The following is a 23769-nucleotide window of genomic DNA, read 5'->3' as shown; positions in this document are numbered from 1 at the left end:
TATGGTTCCGCTATTTCCTTTTATTTAAACTATTAATTTAAAACATTTTAAGAAGTGTGAGTACTACAAAAGTGAACTCATTTTGTTATGTTAGATAATAGGCAAGATGGGAAATGAAGAAAATTAATTTGGAAAATTGATTTTTTTCTTTAGTTAACCGTACTAAGTCTAACATATTGCTAAAGTATACGTAGTAGTCATGCTATATCTTTTAAAAAAATTTTTAATAGATACAAGAAATTGGTAGCAGAGCTTGCCTCAAGTCAGGGAGACTGGGACTCCAGAGCAGAAGGATACACTTTTTTTTAATGTTATTCTTTTGTACAGTGTGTATGCATATCTTAATCTAATGATATAACTAGTTGAGATTTTTCAATTGAATAGATACATTTTGATGTATTTAGTCAATTTCTATAATGATTTTTTTTTTTAACTACAAGTGCTTCAGATTACCGCTTAAAATTTTTTCTTTTCACTTGCAGAGCAGTCTGGTATGACCCCATCTACTATCCAACTTCTTGGCAGTTGGATCCAACAGAAGGGCCAAATCGAGAGAGGAGGCGCTTACAGAGATGTTACTTAACCATTCCAAATAAGTATCTCCTCAGGGATAGACAAAAATCAGAAGGTGACGTTGGCTTTCCTGACTCCACATATAAATACAGCAGATAACTATGGTCCTTACACAAAGATAATAATTTCCTTTTTTCCTCAGCAGATGTGGTCAAACCACCACTCTCTTACCTATTTGAAGATAAAACTCATTCTTCCTTCTCTTCTACTGTAAAAGACAAAGCTGCAAGTGAGTCTATAAGGTAAATTTGAATCCATAAGGTGTTTTCTCTTTTGTTGAAGGCATTAAAGACTTTAATAGTCTGTTGCAGTGCTTATGTAATATTCACTTTAAATAATGCCATGATTTGGGGAAAGATCCCAAACATGGCTCAAGAGGACAAAGTTGAATGGCCAAAATCCAAAAAGAACAGACACTTTTGATAGGGAGGACTCATTGGACTTCAGTCATCGTGCTCTGGCCCTTGGTTGCATACACGTATTTCTGTCGTTGATGTTTCCAGCAGTTCTGTGAAATAGATAGTGCTGCTGGTAGCATCGCAAGAGGCAATCTAGTGGATTGATTAAAGGTTCAAATCCGAGTTCCTCCTCTTACTAGCTATCTCATCTTAATGTCTCTGTCTCAGTTTCCTCACCTGTTACATGAGGAAGATAAATCATAGCATTGTCAAGTATTCAGGGGGTCAGTATGGTAACTACTGACAGTATTATCACTATTGCTGTGCCCAGCGTTGTTGCCCTGCCCATTTTATAGATAAAAACTGCGAGACTCAAAAAAGATAAGCAGCTTGACTAAAGAATAAAGGAATTTTTCTGACTCCGAATCCTCCTTTTTTTCCAAGGATGCAAGCTTCTTTTCTGTGTTGAGAGTATCAGAGCCATGAACCAATGTTTGCTTATTTACTGGAAAATATAAAATGCTGAAGTCTTTTTTAAATAACTGAATCCCTGTATTCTGCACAAGAGTGTTGGGCTTATTCACCTTTTCTAAGTTTCCGTTATTTTCTCCTCTATTATAATGTCAAAAAATAAGATATTTTCATGTGGATTTTAACAAGATGTTTTATGCTTTTGAAACTCTAGTCTGCTTTGCTGAAATCTTTTATGATAAAATAAAGCTTTTACTCTCTGAAATCATTCAAAACATTTAATCACAGTAATTTTAAATATGTTTTGACAGAGTGAATCGAAGATGTATCAGCGTTGCACCATCTAGAGAGACAGCGGGTGAATTGTTATTAGGTAAGTCACATTTTGAAGATTTTTACACGTATTCACCCTGCCTGTTTTATTCTTAGATAACTTGAGCGTTGTTTTGACACACTGCCATAAAGTGGGATACACTTTCTCTAACAAAATAGACTTTCTCATGGGTTATTTTGCCTTAACATTATATACAATGCATGTGACTCATGAATGTGAAGAAATGCTGAAAGGCACATGAATAGCACTTTAATTTTTATAAAGTTGACTTTTTTCATGAGTGTACATTTTTATATTTAATTATTCCTTTTATTATGTATCAATTTTTATTTTTAAAGTAAAGACTCATTGGTATACTTATAAGCCTACTGTTTTGACTGATATCCCTATGCATATAAAACATATCCACCTTGAGATTGTTCATAATTTATATTCTGTGCTGTACTTCTGAGAGAAAGGCCAAGAGTGTCAATCCATGGATAGTTACATTTGTGAGGAATTTTTTCCTCACGATATGAAGGAATAAAGTTATACCACTTGATTTGTATTCCCTGAAAGAACCAATTTGTACGCTGTGGGCCAGTTGTTCTCAAAGTGCGGTCCCCAAATCAGAAGCGTCAGCATCACATGGGAACGTCTAAGAAATATGCATTCTCAGACCCCAGCCCAGACCTACTGAATCTGAAACTCTGTGGGTGGGGCCCAGAAATGTGCATTTTTGTGAACCCTGAAGCGATTCTGTTGCACCCTCAAATTTGAGAATCACTGCAGTCAGTTAAAGCTATAGCCCCGAAGGCCTAACATGCAGAGTTTCGAGCTGGCCAGGGCTGAGCCCCGCAATCACAAAGATGGAGATGGTGCCCTTCTCTGAGCCGACTGTGCCAGTGCTCAAGGTGACCAGCACCCACTGCAGAGCCACAGGGAAGTTTCTGCTATTTGGATACATGACATAGGGACATGCATTAACAGCAGCCTATCAAGCCAGAAAAATTGGGAGAGTATCTTTTAAGGCCTGTTCTGCCCTATTGAGTATTTAAGTTAGCAAAATAGTTAAGGATTCCTTTTTAGCTAGAAAATTTAGTTTATAACTTGACTTCAGTTAATGTGTGACAAAATAAGGCAAAGTTATATGCTAGTAACCTAAAAAGAATACTGGTAATAATAAATAGCCAAAACTTTTTAGCACTAAGTGCCAGACACTGTTAATAAACATTTTACATATGTTCTAATTCACATAGTAACCGTGTGAAATAGAGTCCTCTCCTTACCCCCTTCTTTTTATAAGGAAACTAAGGCACAAAGAGATTAAGCAACTTGCTCAAGATCTCATGAATGCTATTCAAAAATATTTATTGAGTATTAGGAACTCCTGGGTTCTGGGATTGAAATTCAGTCCAACTGACTCCAGAGGCATGCTTTTAACCATATAAGGTAATAGCGCACATACATTTTTAAACTCATAGCCAACTATTTTCTGCAGGTAAATGTGGAATGTATTTTGTGGAAGACAACGCTTCTGATACAGCTGAAAGTTCCGTGAGTAGAGGCTTAACTTTGCATTTATGTGACTCTAGACTAATTCCCAAAATGTATAAATTTAATACAGCCAGAGAGCAGGTAGAACTGTTAATAGTTCATTTATTGTCACACTCTGTAAATTCTAATTTTCTTTTAAAGATAATTTTAAAAAGGCCTTGCCATCCCCTCTAGCTCATGGTCTGAGTCACACAGCAGTGAGTGTTATGAGTTAGGTTCTAAAGTGCTCCTGTTATTTCTATTCAAGCCCGCTCTTTCTCACAGCTGTCCTCAGCAGCCACAAACTCCCTGCCACTCCCCGTTTACTATCATGTACACTTGCCTTCAAAAAGAAAGAAAAATATTGTCTCATTGAATAACTTAAGTAATCCTGATATTCACATAGCTTAGTAGTCATAATTTTTATTCTTCTGGGAATACTGATGTTAGTCAGAAAATAACAAAAAAGGACTCAGTTCACATTTTTGTACAGTAAAGCATTTTATCCATTTGAATTCATTTACGTGCCATTAAAATATTGTTTTCAGAGCTCTGTAACAGGAGAAATAAGGCTCTTTGTTTCAGAAGTTCTGAAGCCACAATCTCCTAAGGATATAATTAAATAAGATTATGATGAATAGATATTTGATTCAAAGAAATTAATGAGTGAAAACATGAAATTTGGTTGTAAAGCAAATCATTAATATAGCCCCCCGAAATTGAGCAGGCATTATTTCATGATTTATGTAGCACTTACTGTAGTATTTATCCCAGCCAGTAAAAGTATAGTTATGTTATTTTTCAAGATATTTCTTTTTAGCAACCGAAGAATTTAATAGTTGATACACGAACCACCTTTTTATCTGGGTCCAAAAGGTGACATTTTCCACCTTTAAAACTCTAAAAAGACCCTTGCTTTTGAATAGATTGAAGGATTCTTCTTTTCTCTGTACTTTTGTAGCATTTGTTCTAACTTCCTGTATGACATTTGCTATCTCGCCTTTGAAAACTGGGTGCAAATATCTCATTCCCCCTTTTTATCATATATAGATTTATTTCATGCAGAGCGCTTAGCAGAGCACCTTGCCTAGAGATGCTTAATTAATGTTTGTTCAATTGAATGCATGTTGAATGTCAAAGCTAAACAGGGAGGAGTTTGGTTTTAAGAATGAGAATGTTACATTCTCATTAAAATATTCTGTTTTCTTTGTAATATATTTCCTGCCTCTACTTCTAAAAATGAGTTGGGACCCAGTACAATAGTAAAACACACATGGAGCAGGCCAAAATGTCACTTCCTCCTTACTGCTGTTTTTCAAATTTCTCTTTATTTTTGACTCCTGGAGATTTCATTTTCCTTACTTTCTTGCAAGCTTGACTATACATTTAAAAGAATATTTGCTTAGTAAATGAAATCGGTCTGAAAAGTCTACATACTGTATGATTCCAACCATATGACATTCTGGAAAAAGGAAAACAGTGGAGACAATAAAAAGATCAGTGACTGCCAGAGGGAGCAGAAGGGAATTTTAGGGCAGTGAGACTAGTCTGTGTGGTACTGTAATGGTGGACACATGTAATTAAACATTTGTCAGAACCCACTGAACTAAGAATAACCTATTCAGTAGTAGCTCATCAGTTGTAACATGCACCACACGAGTACAAGATGTTCGCAGTAGGGAAACTGTGTGCGGAAAACTTGTACATGGGAACTCCACGCTATCTGCTCAACTTTATAAACCTCAAACTGCTCTAAAAAACACAGCCTACTTAAAAAGTTTAAATGAAGTCTGTTAATTTAATTTTTTTCTTAGATTTTTTTTTTAAATGAGCATTTTGAAGTGTTTAGTAGCGGGAGGATTTTCAGAGACTCATCTGCCATTTTGCCATAAAAGGAAGACTTTCTATTGCATTTTGACAGTTTTTAAAAATCTAAAATTAAAATGATTATTCGTTTCTCATGTAGAGCAAATACTTTCATGTAATTTCATTGGTCTTTAGAGCCTTCAGGGAGAATTGGAACCAGCATCATTTTCCTGGACATATGAAGAAATTAAAGAAGTTCACAAGCGTTGGTGGCAGTTGAGAGATAACGCTGTGGAAATCTTTTTAACAAATGGCAGAACACTGCTGCTGGCATTTGATAACACCAAGGTAGGTCTGCCTTTATTAACAATATGCTTTTTCAAAGGGATCATGAATCAATGTAACTATGCTCATACTGATTAAATGACGTTTTAACTTACTCAAACTTTACCTGTTTCTGAAATGAAATAAAAATTACCTTGTTTCTTAGTACTGATGAAAGTAAATCCTTGGATATATTAGGATTATTTTTGTCCTTCAAAACTGTATTCAGTTCTCATTCCCTGGAGTGACAGTATCTGTAAAGAGTAAATGAATGAGTGTATAATCAGCCTGAAAGTAGTTTAGCCTTGATAGTAGATTCCATTTTTGACAAACCCTTTCTTGACTGCCACATCCCTTCACTGCTTTGTGCCTGCTGGCCTTTATGGAAAACCTCTTGGAAGAAACTGAATGCTTGCTGCTTCCAGTTCTTTAAAGAATGGGGAAAGAAGAGAAAAAACAAACACAACACCCTCCTCCCTGGGCTTCTGAGTTATCGCTGTCTTAGTTCTCCTTTTAGCCCACCAGCCGTTCCTTCTCAGGCTTGTTTGTAGATGCTTCCTCTGGGCATCTCAGGGCTCACTCTTCAGACCTCTTCTCTTCTCATCCCATCTTGTGACTTTCTTTTTGGCTGCATTGGGTCTTCATTGCTCCACATGGGCTTTCTCTACTTGTAGCAAGCAGGGGCTATTCTTCATTGCAGTGCATGGACTTCTCAGTGCAGTGGCTTCTTGTTGCGCAGCACGGGCACTAGGTGCACGGGCTTCAGTAGTTGCAGCACTCGGGCTTCAGTAGTTGCAGCGTGCGAGCTCAGTAGTTGTGGTGTACAGGCTTAGTTGCTCCGAGCCATGTGAGATCTTCCCGGATGAGGGATGGAACCCGTGTCACCTGCATTGGCAGGCAGATTCTTAACCACTGCACCACCAGGGAAGTCCCATATTGTGACTTTAAATACTGTGTTATAACAACTTACAGATTTAGATCACTACCCAAACCTCTTCCCTGGATGCCACACTCAAATATTTAAGTTTCTACCTGGCATCTCCACTTGGAAGTCTAACTGGCTTCTCAAATTTAACACGGACAAAACTGAACTTCTGATCTTCCCTCCAAAATTTTTTGGCAGTTCTCCCCATCTCAGTAAATGACGACTTCAGTCTTTCTGATTGGCCAGGTCAAAAACCTTGGGATTATCCTTGACTGCTCTTATTCTTTCATCCCCTGCATCTACTCTATCAGCAAATTCTGTTGGCTCGCCCCTCAGAATACATCCAGAATCTGACCGCTTCCACTGCGACCATCCTGGTCTAAGCCACTGTCATCTGTTGCATAAATCATTACACTAGCCTCCTAACTGGCCTCCCTACTTCCATAGTCCCTCTTCTTTCAGACTGTTCTTGACACAGCAGCTAGCAAGTGTGTCAGATCGTGCCATTCCTCTACTCAAAACCCTCCAACCACTTTCTGTGTCACTCTGTTAAAGTCAAGGACTTACAATATTGAGTAACCTGGCACTCTTCTATCATTCTATCCTTCACGCCCTCTCCTCCATCTTAGAGACCTTCTTTACCTTGACTATAGCAGGCACTCTGATGCCTCAGGGTCTTTGCACTTACTGCCCCCTGGAATGCTGCCTGGAATGCTATTCCTCTTAGAAATCTACATGACTCACTCCCTTACTTTTTTTAGGTTGCCTGATCAAATGTCTTCTTATCAGAGAGACTTCCTGATTACCCTAAATAAAATAGCAACCCCACTCCCACTCCTACCCCCCAGGCATCACTTATCTCCTTTACTTTGCTGTTTTTCTCTATAGCACTTAGTAGCATCCAACAGTGTCTCCCCAGTAGACTATGAGGACTTTGTTTTGTTAAGTACTACAGCTTTAGCACCTTGAACATGTTGGTATATAGGTGCTCAATAAATATTTGTTGAATGAATAAATGTTTCCTTTTTCTTGCAGAGGTTAGTATGCAAACTGTCATAAATTCTCATCTACCAGGCTTAGCTTCAGCAGTAGGCAGCCTGCAGATTTAGACTATAGGTTAATTTTTTGTTTTTGCCTTGAATAGATTCTTTTTTTTTTTAACTGTCATATAGAGTACATAATATAAAAGTTGCCATCTTAGCCATTTTCAAGCATACAGTGTAGTTAAGTATATTCACATTGTTGTGAAACAGACCTTCAGGTTTATGTTCTTAAACACCCTGTCGTCTTGCCTGTTACATAACTAAGCTTGTTCTTGTCATTCACTTTTAGTCTCATCATCAGTTTTGCACATCTGTGGCTCATCTGCCTATTGCCTGAAGTATATACACATTTAAGAGGCATATTTCAAATTTGTTTTTAGTGAAGTCCTGACTGGTCTGTTTTTTTCCATTTATTACCAATTATTTAATTACTTTAGAAGAAATCAGAACACCCTTTTCCTGTGACAGAACTTTTGTGAAACTCTGCAAAAAGAGTTTATGTATTAGTTTTCAATCAGTAGTGAAAATTAAGTATCCTGTTTTACATAGGATGTTTTATTTCATTCTCATGAAACAAATATTACTACCCTCATATTACAAATATGGTAACTGTATCACAAAGAGTTTAAGCAAGAAAAAAAAGACCAGTTCTGTCTATCAGAAAACCATTTTCTTTCTACTGCATCATGTTGCATTTATTTAAATGAAGACTCTTCGTTTTCATTTATTGATTTTTTTTTTTTAGGGTCTGTATATAAGTGACTTTTCTATACAGACTTCTTAGTTTCTTACTGATTTCTCCAGCTGCAAAACATACTGGTCAAGAGCCACAAGTGAATGAATATTGAAAAAACAGAAATGGACTCATAGATATGGAGAACAGACTAGTGGTACCAGTGGGGAGAGAGAAGGGGGAGGGGCAAGATGAGGGGAGGGGATTAAGAGGTACAAACTATTATGTATAAAATACATAAGCTATAGGGTATATTGTACAGGACAGGGAGTATAGCCAACATTTAATAACAACTTTATTTTTATTCATTTATTTATTTATTGGCTGCCTTGGGTCTTCGTTGCTGTCCGCAGGCTTTCTCTAGCTGTGGTGAGCAGGGGCTACTCTTTGTTCTGGTGCGCAGGCTTCTCATTGTGGTGGCTTCTCTTGTTGCGGAGCACAGGCTGTAGGTGCGCAGGCTTCAGTAGTTGGGACGTGTGGGCTCGTAGTTGTGGCTCGTGGGCTCTAGATCACAGGCTCAGTAGTTGTGGTGCACAGGCTTAGTTGCCCTTCTGCATGTGGGATCTACCCGGACCAGAGCTCAAACCCATGTCCCCTGCATTGGCAGGCAGGTTCTTAACCACTGCGCCACCAGGGAAGCCCAAGCATGCGGATTCTTAACCACTGCGCCACCAGGGAAGTCCTATAACAACTTTAAATGGAGTATATTTTATAAAAATATTGAATCACTATGTTGTACACCTAAAACTAGTATAATATTGTTAATCAACTATTCTTCAATAAAGAAATAACTAGCCCAACTTTTGGAGGAAGACCTGGATTTGAATCTCAGTTCCCCACCTGTCAGTGTTATTAGGCAAAAAGTATTTTCTTGGAGGACTTGAGATTAATAACATGCCTATAATATTATGAATTTTTTAAGTGTCAAGCCTAAAAATAAAATCTGGGGTTTTTTTCCTTCTTCCCTTATAGGTCCGCGATGATGTGTACCACAGTATACTAACAAATAACCTCCCTAATCTACTGGAATATGGCAATATCACTGCCCTGACAAATTTATGGTATACTGGACAAATTACTAATTTTGAATATTTGACTCACTTAAACAAGCATGCTGGCCGATCCTTCAACGATCTCATGCAGTATCCAGTGTTCCCATTTATCCTAGCTGACTACGTTAGTGAGACCCTTGACCTCAGTGATCCATCAGTCTACAGGTAACTAAAGACATCATCACCTTTTGGCTTTGTCAATATGCTGTATTTATTTCATTGAAGTTCTTATTGTGATAATTTTCAAACATGCACAAAAATAGAATGAATATATAGTGAAACCCCATATGACCAGCACCCCAGCTCAACAATTAACATCATCTTTTTTTTCTTCTTAAGATGACTCACACACATCTTTTATGTCACTCATATGTTCTTTAGTACACATCTCTTAAGAAAAAAGTAGAATGTTTTCTTACATAACCGCAGTGCCGTTATCATATCTAAGAAATTAAACAATAATTTCATTGTATCATCTAATATCCAGTCCATTTTCAGATGTTCCCTGATTATATCAAAGATGTCTTTTTATAGTTGATTTACTTGAATCACGTCTACTGTCACCTTTGGTTGCTTTGTCTCTAAAGACATAACATCTAGGACAGCCCTTATTTTTGTGTATGTATTTTTCTCTTTCTTTTTTCCTAACACTGACTTGTTTAAAAAAAAAAAAAAGGTCATTTATCTTATAGAATGTTCCCCATTCCACATTAGCATTTAGCTTTTTCCTCTAGCCTCTGTACTTCCTAGAGACTGAAAATTACTTCTAAAGGCTTGCTCAGATTTAGGTTCAACTTTTTTTTTTGACAAGACTCCTCTAGAGGAGGTGGTGTGGCCTTCATATTGCCTCGTATCAGGAGGCCTGTCATATCCCACTCCAGGGATGCTCACACTGATCCGTGGGTTCAGCCTCCCATTGTTCCTTTCATTGATGATTATTGCTCAAGTCTGTTATTTCACTAGGGGTTACAGAATGGTCATTTCCTATTTTCTCACTTCCTCTACATTTATTAGAAGAAAACATGAGATGAACTGGGATGTTTTGTTGTGTCAGAGAGCAAGGAAATTAATATAGTCTGGGACTGGGGAGCCATATTTGCACACCCATGTTCACTGCGGCCTTATTCACAGTAGCCAGGATGTGGGGGTGGGTGAATGGATGGGGAAGTGTGGTGCGTACATACAGTGGCATATCATTCAGCCTTAAAAAGGAGGGAAGGGATGAGCCCTGGGGACATTGTGCTAAATGGAATGAGCCAGCCACAGAAGGCAAACGCTGTGTGATTCCACTTCGCGAGTTGTGTAGGGCAGTCAATTCATAGAGACAGAGAGCGGAATGGGGACTGTGGAGGGATGGGGGAGGAGGGGGGAGGGGTATAGGGAATTGTTGCTCAGCAGGTGTAGCATTTCAGTTTTACAAAATGAAGAAGTTTTAGAGACCTATTGCACAACAATGTGGCTATGCTTACCACTGCTGAACTAGGTACTTGAGGATAGTTAAGATGGTAAGTTTTGTGACGTGTGTTTTTTACCACAATTATAAAAAATAAAGGACTTAGGAGCCAACTTGAAGTGGCTCTCACTGCCAAAGACAGGACAGTCTGAGCATCAGAAAGTATGACTGCAATTGATCAAACACATTTCAGCTTTAAAAATACTTAAATTAACAATGATACTTTTTAAAGGCCCCCAAAACAAAGCACAACTAAACTCATTGGCCACTGTTGAATAGGGCACCGATTGCTTACTCTTGAAATTTGACAACTAAGTTTAAAGGCTTAATTCTTAAGCTTTCCTGAATGAGTTGCATTTTAGAGTAACCAAGTAGTCCTAGTTGATGAGGGAATATTCTGTTTCTTTAGTTTTAAATAACATTCTCTGGCTATTATCAAAAAGTCAAGAAATAGCAAGTGTTGGCGAGGATATGGAGAAAAGAGACCCTGTGCACTGTTGGTGGGAATGTAAATTGGTGCAGCCACCTTGAAGAACAATATGGAGATTCCTTAAAAAATTAAAAATAAAACTATCATATGATCCAGTCTGCTTCTGGATGTTTATCCAAAAGAAAATAAAAACACTAACTTGAAAAGATACCTGCACCCTTTGTTCTCTGCAGCATTATTTATAGTAGCCAAGATAGGAAACAACCTAATTGTCCATCTGTGGATGAATGGATAAATAAAATGTCACACAGACACACACACACAATGGAATACTATTTAGCCATAAAAAAAACAAGAATGAAATCTTGTGACAACATGGATGGACCTTGAGGGCATTATGCTAAATGAAACAAGTCTGACAAAGACAAATAGCATACAGATAAGTATGATCTCACTTATATGTGGAATCTAAAAAGAAAAACAAACAAAAAACTTCATTGATACAGAGAACAGATTGGTGGTTGCCAGAAGCACTGGAGAGAGGGTGTGGGGTTGTGGCAAAATGGATAATGGGAGTCAAAAGGTACAAACTTCCAGTTATGAAATAAATGAGTCATGGAGATGTAACGTACAGCATAGTGACTATAGTTAATAGTACTGTATTACATGTTTGAAAGTTGCTAAGAGAGTAAATCTTAAAAGTTCTCATCACAACAAAAAAATTTTTGTAAGTATGTATGGAGACGGATGTTAACTAGACTTACTGTGGTGATCATTTTGTAATATTGAATATACAAATATCAAATTATGTTGGATACCTGAAACTAATATAATGTTATATGTCAGTTACACTTCAATTAAAAAATTATCTTTGTAGTTTAAAGAAAAATTGACTGCAAATATACTATTTAGTATATTAGAATATTTTGATCATAACTGCTGAATAGTAGACCTAGTTCAGATAGTTTTCAAGAAATCAGATTCAGTTTAACATAGTTGTCAATCTAAAAAAGAGCAAATGGCACCTTATCTTTTAGACATTTTTATACATTACTAATGTACATTTAAATTTATGCATTACTGATATAAAAAGATACTGTCTTTCTGGAAGACAGTTTGACAATCTGTAGCCAAAGAACTCTTCAAAATGTGCATCCTCTGTTGTAGCAATTTAACTTTTAGGACTTTTTTCTTAGGAGATATTTAAGGATATGTTCTTGACCAGAAAGATTACCACTGGAAGTGAGCTTCATGAGGGCAGAGGCTGGTTCATCACTGATAACAGTGCCTGGCACTGCAGGCAAAAATTTAGCCATAAGGATAGTCCTCACATCATTTTTTAAAGTAGTTAAAATTTAGAAACAACCTAAATGTGCAACACTAGGTTTGAGTAAGTTGTTCTGTGTTGCAGCCATTAAAAATGCTATCATAGAAGTGTATGTTATGGGGGGAGGGGGAGTTTTTCTTATTTAAAAAGTGAATATGCATACACAAATAAAGGGAAAACATCTGCAAAGGTCTACACCTTTCCAGTAATAGTATTATGGTTGATTTTTGGTTTATTCTGTTTGCTCATCAGTAATTTCTGATTTTCCAGCCACAACAGTATTATTTGTGTTCAAAAAAACTACTTACACTGTTTAGAAAAAGTTGCATGCCAGGATCTTAAACATGATGTCTCCTATGTTGAGGTGAATTTGTATCTATCCTATAAAACTGTCGTTACTTTTTAACAAAGTTTTTAGGATTATCAAAGTCTCAGAAATGAAATTAATGTGTTTGCTGTCACGAATTTTAATATTCCTAGGAAATAATTTTCCCCAAAAAGAGATATATCAACATCTGGCTAAGCAGATCTGGTTTGACTTACTGAAATTTGAGCAAATCTTGATGTTGATCTAGTTGTGGTGCCAGATGTTGAAACCGCAGGTGGTACCATCCCGGAAGTGCCAGACCGGATGGCACCTCGGCCAGGGAATCCTGCCCTTCCTTCTTGGATCTTGCTCTTTCATGGGCCTCACAGAGATGCTGCTTGACTCTGTGAAGGTGGAGATTCACCCCTGAGTTCTCCTGCCTCCCTGATACAGTGTGAACACCAACACAGACGTGCACATGTGTGCACATGTTCTCTGCACTGTGTACATGGCGTCACTCACTATCCACGAATTAGATAAGAAAAGTTTATGTCAGTACTCACACTCCACATCTCAATGTGGTCATTTTAAGCATGTGTTCGTTGTTTCTTCAGTTTATAGTAACTAATCTAGTTAGTTAGTTTTCACTACATAACATCTCCTCATGATCGTATTTCCCGTCCAAACTGCCCTGCACTCTTCATTGCCTAGCTGGGTGCAGAGGCTGGAAATGGGCCCAGGAACTTCCAGGGCGTGGCAGGAATCAGCTTCCATGGGCAGCATCTGTTATGATTTAGAGGAAGCAGAGGAACCAGAGAAGGGAGGGAGAACAGCAGCTCTTGTCGTTTAGGTTACTCATAAGTCAGGAATTCCTAATAATGGTACGAATCTGTTTAGGAAAATTCGATCTTCATAGTTTATGAAATCAAAATTGTGACTATTAGTTGCAAAGCAGCATGTGTAAGCACTAAACCAAGGGCCGGGTGTTTTGTTGATCATTTATTTGCTTGCAGACATCTAAGGCAGCTTAATCCTAACACTATCAACTACTTCCTATGTTTTCCATCACCTCTTTCTTTGCAGAAATCTCTCCAAGCCCATAGCTGTGCAGTATAAAGAAAAAGAGGATCGTTACGTGGACACGTACAAGGTAGGCTTGGTTTTTCCTCATTTATTTTGGTACGTGAAAACTGGAGTTTTGTTTTACTGACTCTTTTACCTAATTTTAAATGTATAGTATTGATTTTTCTGTTTCCCACTTTCTTGTGCTTTGATTGACAGACAACTGGAAATCATTATGTGACTTTAAATATTCTCTTTCTTAATTCTCTGAACACATTTTGCCCAGAAAAAGATTTGCACTTTTGTTGCATAAATTGGAAGCTCATATCCACTGTTATGTTCAAATATATAAATAATTATATTCCTAATAAAAATCACAAAGATTTCCGGGGACCTGCTATTTGTATCTCCCAGTAGTATGTATAATAATATCAATATATGTAAAATGTAGTACCATAATCCCTTATTATTCATCTCAGCAAATTATGCATGGGTTTATTAACCAAAAATACTGGATTTTTTTTTAAAGTTTAAAAATAGACATTAATTACCCATTTCTATGAAATTAATATTAATGGAATCCTGTTGGAAACTCATTAGTCATATGTTGCATTCTTCACAACAGTATCAAGACAGGAGCAGCTGAAGCAGTTTTCTCATATTCACCACGTTATCTATGTCAAGTTTCCAGGAAGGTCCCTCCAAGCATCTTATAACTGTCACTGCTTGATTCTTCTGCAGCTGAAAATGGGGCAGTGCTATGGGAATCAAAGAGAAGTGACCAGAAAATTCACTGTCACCTGACAGTGTTATTAGGGACAGACAGAAGCTACAGGAGATGAGAATAGTGACAGATATTAAAAATGTGGTTGCACTTCTTACTTAATGATGGGAAGATAAGAGTGGTTGAAAAATCACCAAATTCTTTGTTATTTCTATGTAACTCCACTGCAAAACAGCTATAAAATGTTATATTAAAGAATTCCAATAATGTGATACAGGTTTTACATTTCTCTTCCATTTCCTCTGCTAGAGAAGCGTTTCTCTAAAGAATGTAGCATTACAGCTTGAAACCCACTTAAGACACAGACATCTCTAGTGAGAGCGGCAGCTCTTATTTATTGAACACTTGATCAGATTAGATATTATGAGCCATTAGTTGGGAGCCAGAGGACTGGGAGGTAGGGTGCAGAACAGGGGGGTTTTCTACGAGGGAATGAGAGGGTAAACGTGCAGACAGTGAGATGCTTCTTGAGTGGTCAGGCCTCAGTGGGGCACCGAGGAGGAGACCCCCGGACACTCAAGAGGCCTGAGGGCAAGCCGTGGAGAATGGCGTCTAAAGGGCAGTAGAGAAGGATGGAAAAGAACACGAGTGAGGCGTCTTCAGCTCTGCCTGGAGCTCACTGTCACGAATTCTGGTCCCCGTGTCCTTCAGTACCTTGAGGAGGAGTACCGCAAAGGAGCCCGGGAAGACGACCCCATGCCCCCGGTGCAGCCCTACCACTATGGCTCCCACTACTCCAACAGTGGCACCGTGCTTCACTTTCTGGTCAGGATGCCTCCTTTCACAAAGATGTTTTTAGCCTATCAAGGTAAGGATTGTTTCATAACTACCTCAAAGGTCAGATTGGTCATTCAGGGGAAAAACACTTGACTGACATCCTGAGAACGTATTAAAACTAGTCAAACCGTAGGAAAAAGAATTCTATGTATTCCCTCGACAAAATTCTCTTCAAGAAACCCACAGTAAGCCAGATCATCTTGCTAATATCTCAGATTTTAGCTTCAAATTGAACATGTCTAAGTTTATAAAAGTGCAATTCACTTTTTAAAAATTAAGATGTCATTCACATAGCATAAAATTTACCCTTTTTACCCTTTTAAAGTGTATGCAATTCACTTTTTAAAAATATTCAACTTAATTTTTTCAGATCATCTAAGTTATCTTTGGCCTCTAAAGGGGAATATGTTATGGTATCAATAAGTTGTTATAAGTAAGTGGTTATAGGAGAGTCACACTGCCACCTTCACCATAGAAAAACCGTCTAGTTAATAATCTTCTACCTCAGTGTTTTCAGTGGCAGCCTGCAGGCCTGAAGATGACTTAGACAGAGGGGAAGCTACTGCTTTGTGTGCAAATAGGGACACACTCACCCATCAGTTTCCAATGAGAACCGTGGTACTAGCCCTGTACTTGTTCCTCCTGGCGCCCAGAATCCTTTGTGGAATCATTATCCATTCGTTTACTCACCCCTTGTTGAACTTCTACATGTATTTATACTCATATGCAACCTCTTGGAGGAATGAACTTTGTAGACTGTAGACTACTTGGTCTATAAGAGGGGTTTTCTTATATCTGTCCCTCTGTCAGTACACAAAACAAACGTTCATGTGATGGCTGTTCAGATGGTTGAAGATCACTGCCCTGTGCCCTTCTCCTCATTCTTGTTTATCCCCAGGCTAATTATCCTTAGTTAATTTGATATCTGCTTGAGAGCCTCCTATATACAAGGCTTTATCCCAGCTGCTGCAAGGAATACAAAAATAAATAAGACAGTTCTGTACTTTGTAAAGAGTTTAAAAACTAATATTTAAGCCGTTTGCTCTGGTTTCCAAATCTGTCTCTGTTTTGCTCATCTTTCTGGACATGTTCTGATTTGTGAATGCTCTTATTAAAGAGTGGCAGTCAGAATAAACAAGAATATTTCATGGAATTCCCTGGTTGTCCAGTGGTTAAAACTCTGCGATTTCACTGCAGAGGGCATAGGTTCAATCCCTGGTCCAGGAGCTAAGATCCTGCAAACTGTGTGGCCAAAATAATAATAATAATAATAATAATAATAAAAGAACATTTCAGGTGCGGTTTGGGGCAACTGCAGTATATAACAGAACTGTTACTGTCCTCCATTTCTTTTCATGTAGCCCAAGAATCTATTAATATAAAACTCCCAACCATTATGCTAGGTTTTCTTCATTGTGTATTTAAGAATGATTTAAAAAAATGAACAAACAAAAAAACAAACGACAACAGGGACTACCTCAGTCCCCATTCAGTTTCTTCTGATGGCTTTTTGATTTATTTCTAGACTTCTTGTTTAGTCCAGGGTTTCTTACCTTGGCACTGTAGTCATTTTGAGCTACATAATTCTTTGTTATGGGGGCTGTCCTGCTCATTATAGGACGTTTAGCAGCATCTGTAGCCTCTACCTACTAGATGCTAGTGGCATCCCCCTCCCAGCCATGAAAACCAAAAATGTCTGCAGGTGTTGCTAAATGTCCCCCGGGGGACAAAAGTGCTAGGTTAACAACTACCACTTGAGTTCATACGTGTTCTAGATTATAGGAATTTGTAGTATTACTTTTTCTTTAATTAAGAAACTGCAGAAAATTTAAAAATCCCAACAGAAACCTCAGTGTGCTTCTCCTGTTCCACAGTTCTGTAGTCTACTCTAGATACTGTAATCCCATCATAGCCTCTCAGAATTGCCTTTAATTTTTCTGGATTCCATTTAGATTAATAACTTTTTCTCCTGAGTGAGTTAGTAAATATTTCTTTAAGTGACCCTATTTTCTGAGGGAAAAAAAAAATATTTATAAACCTCATTTCTTCCCAGATTTTATTTAGTGCCCAGCCAATGCTAACTGACTCAACAGAATAGATGTGAAAGTTGTAAAAATAATAGAAAATGTTGCTTGGCAAAGCAGGTCAGGCTTAGGGAAGAGTTAGCATGTCTTTTAAAAATCGTGCCTTGCTTGATGCTGCAATTCGTCTCTGACAGTCACCAGATAAAAAGACGTGTTCAAATTCCGGCAAGTCAAGAGGAGTTTTGGATGGTACAGCGTGGTTCCTAAGAAGCATCCACATTGCTGGTGTTCTCAAGGGCTGGTCTTTGGATACCATTTCATATTCTCAGCTAGAAAGTCTGATAACTATCGACAGAAAAGACAGGGCTGAAACTCAGTTCTTGATGATGAATAGTCTTCATCAGAAATACTTAACAAAGGAGTAACTATTCTTAGTTTTATTTTCACTCATAGGAAATTTTACTTAATTTTTTTAGCTTAGAGTTAGAACATCTAAAAAGCAATGCCCTTATTCTGCACCCCAACCCCTCCCAAAATAGGGAAAAAACTATTTTACCTATTTGGACTTTAATTTTCCTTCCTTATTCATTCACTCAATAAATAAACCATCATCCCAGATCCTAGAATGTGCTCAGTATGCCTGACATCCCAGGCCTCTGCTGTTATGGAACTTTCATTCTACTTGGGTGGACAGACAGTAATCAATTTAACAAACAAGTGATATACATTTATCTAGTTATGTGTACTATGAAAGCATGATACAGATTAGAAATAACATCCTGTGGTCGCAAATTACGTGGAGAAATATTTATTTTCAAGAACATGAATAACCTGTTTTAAACTATGAACAAACAAAATGAACATCATTTTAATCTTTTTGAAGTAGTAAAAGTAATCTAATTATAACAAGTTTCAAATGGAATCAAGTCTTTATGTCTTAAGTGTGTTGTTTGTATTTCTTTTTAGATCAAAGTTTTGACATTCCAGACAGAACTTTTCATTCCACAAATACAACCTGGCGCCTCTCCTCTTTCGAGTCCATGACTGATGTGAAAGAACTTATCCCAGAGTTTTTCTATCTTCCAGAATTCCTAGTTAACCGTGAAGGTATAACAGTAAATCATTTCTAATTTAAATTTCTGAGAGTTTGTGCTTATTTATCATTTTTCCAAAAATAAAAATAGCTTTTGTAAGTCCTAAAATTTGAGTCCCCAAGTAAGAGAAATACCTTTACTTGTTAAGTATATAATTTTATTTTCAAGTGAGCTTGAAGATTTTAAATATTTTATAGGACTAGGTATATTTGGAAAGCTGTAACTTCTAACTATTAAAAGTATTTGTAAACGTGTATATTTTAATTTTGTTAATTTTGTAAAATTACTTTTTATTTTCTCTGATTACAGAAGATTATAAAAAGTGAGTCATAAACTTATTAAAGCACAATGTAAATTAACCAAAATCTCAGTAACTTTATGAGGAATGACCAAGTTAGGAATAAAACACTCTAACTAGAATTATCTAATAGCAAAAAAGGGATACTAGAAGATAAAAATCAGGTTTTCTGTGATGCCAGTGACCAACAATCTCGGTAATCTTACCTGTCTTTAATGTAAGATCAATTAATCCTTTACAAGGTATCTTTGGGTCATTTTCCTTCATTATTTAATTTCATATTTTTATGTGACTTTTAGGAATATATGAAATTAAGAATTATATCTTTAGAGAAGTTAATGTTGGACAAATTACTTCAGAATTGTTTTCCTATATTGGCCTCTCAGGAGTTATGTAGAGAATCATTAATAAATCCGTGCTGCTGATTACCTGAAGCAAGGTTCATAGTGTTGCCCGAATAAGAAATGCCACAGTGAACTTTCAGCACCTGCAGTTTGGGGTGCCTGCCCTGTGGCTCTTAATCTGGGACTCATTTCATCTACTGCTTGTTTCCCTGTCCGTGGTTTCTTATACGTATGTTCCAGTTATCTATAGCTGCATGACAAATAACCCCAATATCTTGTGACTCAAAACAACATTTGATGTATTATCCATCATAGTTTTTACAGGTCAGAAATTCAGGTGGTTTTTGTGGTTTTGGCTCCGGATCTCTTATGCAGTTACATTCAGATTGGCTGGAGCTGGAACCTCCAGGGGAACAGAGCAGTGTGAGGCTGGTAGGCATATCTCTCTTCAGGTAGTGTCCGTGGTTTTCCATGTGGTTTCTCCACGTGGACTAGTGTGGACTTCTCACAGTGTGGCAGCCTCAGATATCCTACTTGGCAACTCAGTGTTCCAAAGGCAAGTGTCCCAAGAGAGATGAGTAGATGCTGCATGGCCTTTTCCAACCTAGCCTTAGTGGTCACGCAGTGGCACTTCCACTACATTCTGTTTATGAGGTAGTCCAAAGTGCCGGCCCACATTCAAAAGGAAGGAACACAGACTTTGCCACTTGATAAGGGAGTAGAGAGACTCTACAAAAGCGTGCGCTGCGGCAAGTGTTGTTATAGCCATTTTTGGGAGAGATGACTTGCTGTGGTGTACATCCTGCCCTTTCCCGTGCACATCCTCTAGGCCTCTCATTGTACCTCCAGGCATCTGCTCTGGGTGAACAGTGTCCACCCCTGTGATGTGTCCCCAGAGCACTGGAAAGTTGGAAATGATTTGAGTTCATAGAGACCCCCTGCGGCTCACCCCCTCCGCAGCTCAGCCCTTAGATGCCTCATCACCACTGTTCAATCAGTAAATCTCTGCTGCTTCCCTTGAAGCTGCCACACGGAGTCCAGAGGTGCTCAGCCAGTCCCTCCTAACACTGTCACCCTGCAGCTGTCTGCCAGATGACTGCTGGGCTTTTTGAGGTGACCCTCACCTCCACCCTGTGTTAATTTTATATAAGCCCTTGGTTTATACTTTATATCATATCATTTCAGAGTACTTCCAAAATTAGTGAAGATCTTGCTGTTTTCACATGGATCAAGAAGTAGGCAGATACCAACTTAATTTTATGTGGAGCATAATTAGCTTTTAAGAGGTCTTTTTAATTGTGTTCTGCTATGGTGTTTGGGTTTTCTGTCCGTAAAAGGTAACCCCAAAAAAAATTCTGTTGAAAAGTAACATTTCCTTTAGGACAAGTTTTTAAAGAAACACTTCTGAGATTTTTGTGTACACTAGCAGACTAATGAGACAATTAGATAACACCTTGTTTACATTGCAGAAGAACATCTTACTCAAGTTAGTATAATTTTGTTGTCCACAGGAATGCCTAGTGGAAATGAAATCAGAACAGACCTATAGATTTACCATAAAATTAATAGACTAAGACAGTTCATTCTAGGAATGTGTATACTTTGTATTCGTTGAGTTTTTAAACCACAGAATGCTAATACTTACTACACGTAAGTAATCTTAAATTTACTGTATGTTAACACCAATAATTCTGAAATGCTTATACGAAAGCCTTCACTTTAATCAAGTTTACAATTGAGATATTTTCACACTTAATGCATTTGAAGATTTGATAACTGGAATATTGGAATTAGTGGGCAATGATTTTCTGCTTTTTTTTTCAATATGATATAAAGTGGTGGAAGAGTAAAGTTGAAAGATCTCAGGTTCAGTTAGATAGCGTTAATCCACATAGCTCTGTGAGTAGTAAGTCAGGTGAGCAGTGGTGTTACTACCCTCTCGCTGCTCCTTTTCCTGGTGATAACACACAATAGTTGTTTCTGTGAACTCTTAACATGCGCTCAGTGGGCCAAAGGAAGCATGCTTTGGGGAGAGATAAACATCAATATTAATCTTCTCTTTCAGGTTTCGATTTTGGTGTGCGGCAGAATGGTGAACGGGTTAATCATGTCAACCTCCCGCCTTGGGCACGTAACGATCCTCGTCTTTTTATCCTCATCCATCGACAGGCTCTAGAGTCTGACTACGTGTCCCAGAACATCTGTCAGTGGATTGACTTGGTATTCGGGTATAAGCAGAAAGGGAAGGCCTCTGTCCAAGCCATCAATGTTTTTCATCCTGCTGTAAGTGACTCTTCAAAACTCTACATTTATATAAGGTAGAATCCGAACATTTAAAGGTTAGACTGTTTCTTTACAATACCCAAGTTATCAAAGAGAATTGACAGAGACACTAAACTTGCCCAAGATTTTTCAGATTTTATATTTCACCTCTTTAAGAATAACTAAGATACTATCTGTCGGGGGTTTCCCAAGACCACCCCCAGGTTGGGTGAGGACTTAAGAACTCAGCATATAGTTGTACGACAGCTAAGGTTTATTACAATCAAGGGTACAGAGCAAAATCAGCAAAAGGAAAAGATACTCGGGGCAAAGCCAGAGGAAACCAGGCACAAGCTTCCAAGAGACATCTCCCATGAATCACAAAGAACTCACTCACTTCCTCCAGCAACAAATCATGACCACATGTGTGCTGCTGTCTACCAGGGAAGCTCATGGGGGATGCGGTGCCAGGGTTTTTATTGAAGACTGGTCGTGTAGGCACCCTCTCTCTCACATGTCCTGAAATTCCAGGCTTCCAGAAGGAAAGCAGGTGTTCAGTATATGCCACATTGTTTGTGTAAGCAGTTCGGGCGCCGTGAGCCACTCCTGTCAGGTAGAGAAGGTGGATCTCTCCTGAGATCCATGTTGCCAGACACCAGCCAAGGACCGACCTTGCAGGCAGGCCTTCCCAAGGAGAGCAGTTCAAGCCTGCCATGTAATGCTTTCCTTCACACTGTCCTATATACATCTTCTGTTTTTTAATGGCATCATTTTTCCTTATTGCATAGACAGTATTTGTGCCTTGTTAGAAAAATGTATAAGATATAGACTGCAAAAGGAAGAAATTTTAAAATCAACTTTGATATCATCCAAAGATAGATTTCAAAACCACCTTCTGGACTTTTCTATACATATATATCACTCCACTGATATATTCATATTAATACTACTTATTATTCTAAAGTATGGGTATCCAGTAATTTATTTAACCAGTCCCCTGTTGTTGGATATTTAGTTAGTATTCACTTGCTATTAAAGTTAATATTTTCCAGGTTATTTCTTTATGTACATCTTTACTTCTTTAAGGTAAATTCCTAGAAGTAGAATTGTTACGCTTTAACATACATTTTTTAATGTTGTTAGATAGTCTGCCTTTTTTTAAAAAAAAATCTATTTAGGAAACATTTACTTTGCATAGGGAGGGAAGATATATGAATGGCCAGGAAGCAAATGAAAAAGGTGCTGGCATCTTTGGTCATCAGGGAAATGCAAATTAAAGCCACCACGAGTTACCACTTTACATCCTTGAGAATGACTCAAAGTAAAAACACTAACAATTCCAGGTATTGGTGGATGGAATACTACTCAATAATGGAGAGGAATGGATTTCAGATGTATGTGACAGTGTGGGTGAATCCCCAGCACATTTTATGCTGAAGCCTCATGTACGAGTACACGCTGTATGGATCTGCTCCATTTACATGAAATTCAAGAACGAGGAAAATTAATCTCTTCATGATAGAAATCAGAACGACGGTGCCTCCAGGGGGTAGGGTATTGACTGCCAAAGGGCACCAGGGAACTTTCTGAGGTGATGGAAATGCTCTGTGCCTTGATTTGCATGATGGTTGCATTGGATGGTACTTAAAAAATCTGTAGTGTTTTATTGCATGTAAAATAGACCTCTATAAAAACATATATAAAAGTTTTATAAGTTTTAAAGACAGGCATAATTTTTGAACTTCATTCATATTTGATCTGAAATGTAGCTTTAAAAGCAATTAAGAATTTGGACAGGGCTTCCTAGGTGGCACAGTGGTTGAGAATCCGCCTGCCAACGCAAGGGACACGGGTTCGATCCCTGCTCCAGGAAGATCCCACATGCCGCGGAGCAACTAAGCCCATGTGCCACAACTATTGAGCCTGTGCTTTAGAGCCCATGAGCCACAACTGTTGAGCCCATGTGCTGCAACTACTGAAGCCCACGCGCCTAGAGCCTGTGCTCCGCAACAAGAGAAGCCACGGCAATGAGGAGCCCGTGCACCACAACAAAGAGTAGCCTCCACTCACCCGCAACTAAAGAGAAAGCCCACACACAGCAAAGAAGACCCAACACAACCAATAAAATAAATAAATAAATAAATTTATTTAAAAAAAAAATAGAATTTGGACATTAACCTGACTATACTCTGTGCCTATAATACTGGCACAAATTTTCAATTATTCTCATTTAAAATTCACATTAAAAGTATCTGCGTGCTGAAATATACCATTTAATTCTCATCTTACTTGAATTGTTTTCATTAATTCTTTGGAACTTGAGAGTTTTAAAAAGGCTAAAGTTTATACCGTTGTTCTAGAAATTTTAAATACAATTCATTAACTCATTAAATAATTCATTAATTTATTTTGCCTTGCTGTGCGGCATGTGGG

At 37.9% G+C, this 23769-nt stretch overlaps 1 protein-coding gene across 7 annotated transcripts in view; it reads left to right on the top strand.

Moving 5' to 3' along the window:
- Positions 1 to 23769, top strand: part of LYST (lysosomal trafficking regulator) — a 195958-nt gene that overhangs the window by 140501 nt on the left and 31688 nt on the right. For 5 of the 7 annotated variants that reach the window (XM_057734359.1, XM_057734357.1, XM_057734361.1 and 2 more), the window contains 10 exons: positions 483 to 628; positions 716 to 815; positions 1754 to 1815; positions 3257 to 3312; positions 5293 to 5445; positions 9095 to 9339; positions 13775 to 13841; positions 15189 to 15345; positions 18305 to 18445; positions 21140 to 21357. In XM_057734359.1, coding sequence (XP_057590342.1) covers positions 483 to 628; positions 716 to 815; positions 1754 to 1815; positions 3257 to 3312; positions 5293 to 5445; positions 9095 to 9339; positions 13775 to 13841; positions 15189 to 15345; positions 18305 to 18445; positions 21140 to 21357 — 1345 coding nt within the window. Of the gene's footprint in view, positions 1 to 482; positions 629 to 715; positions 816 to 1753; positions 1816 to 3256; positions 3313 to 5292; positions 5446 to 9094; positions 9340 to 13774; positions 13842 to 14378; positions 15145 to 15188; positions 15346 to 18304; positions 18446 to 21139; positions 21358 to 23769 lie in introns of those variants that run through there. The other 2 variants (XM_057734360.1, XM_057734362.1) reach the window with 2 other exon arrangements.

The sequence above is a fragment of the Hippopotamus amphibius genome, chromosome 5 (genome assembly GCF_030028045.1).
Source record: "Hippopotamus amphibius kiboko isolate mHipAmp2 chromosome 5, mHipAmp2.hap2, whole genome shotgun sequence".
In the NCBI taxonomy this organism is placed as follows: Eukaryota; Metazoa; Chordata; class Mammalia; order Artiodactyla; family Hippopotamidae; genus Hippopotamus; species Hippopotamus amphibius.
The sequence above is the reverse complement of the archived record's forward strand: the minus strand, read 5'-3'. Positions and strand labels throughout refer to the sequence as shown.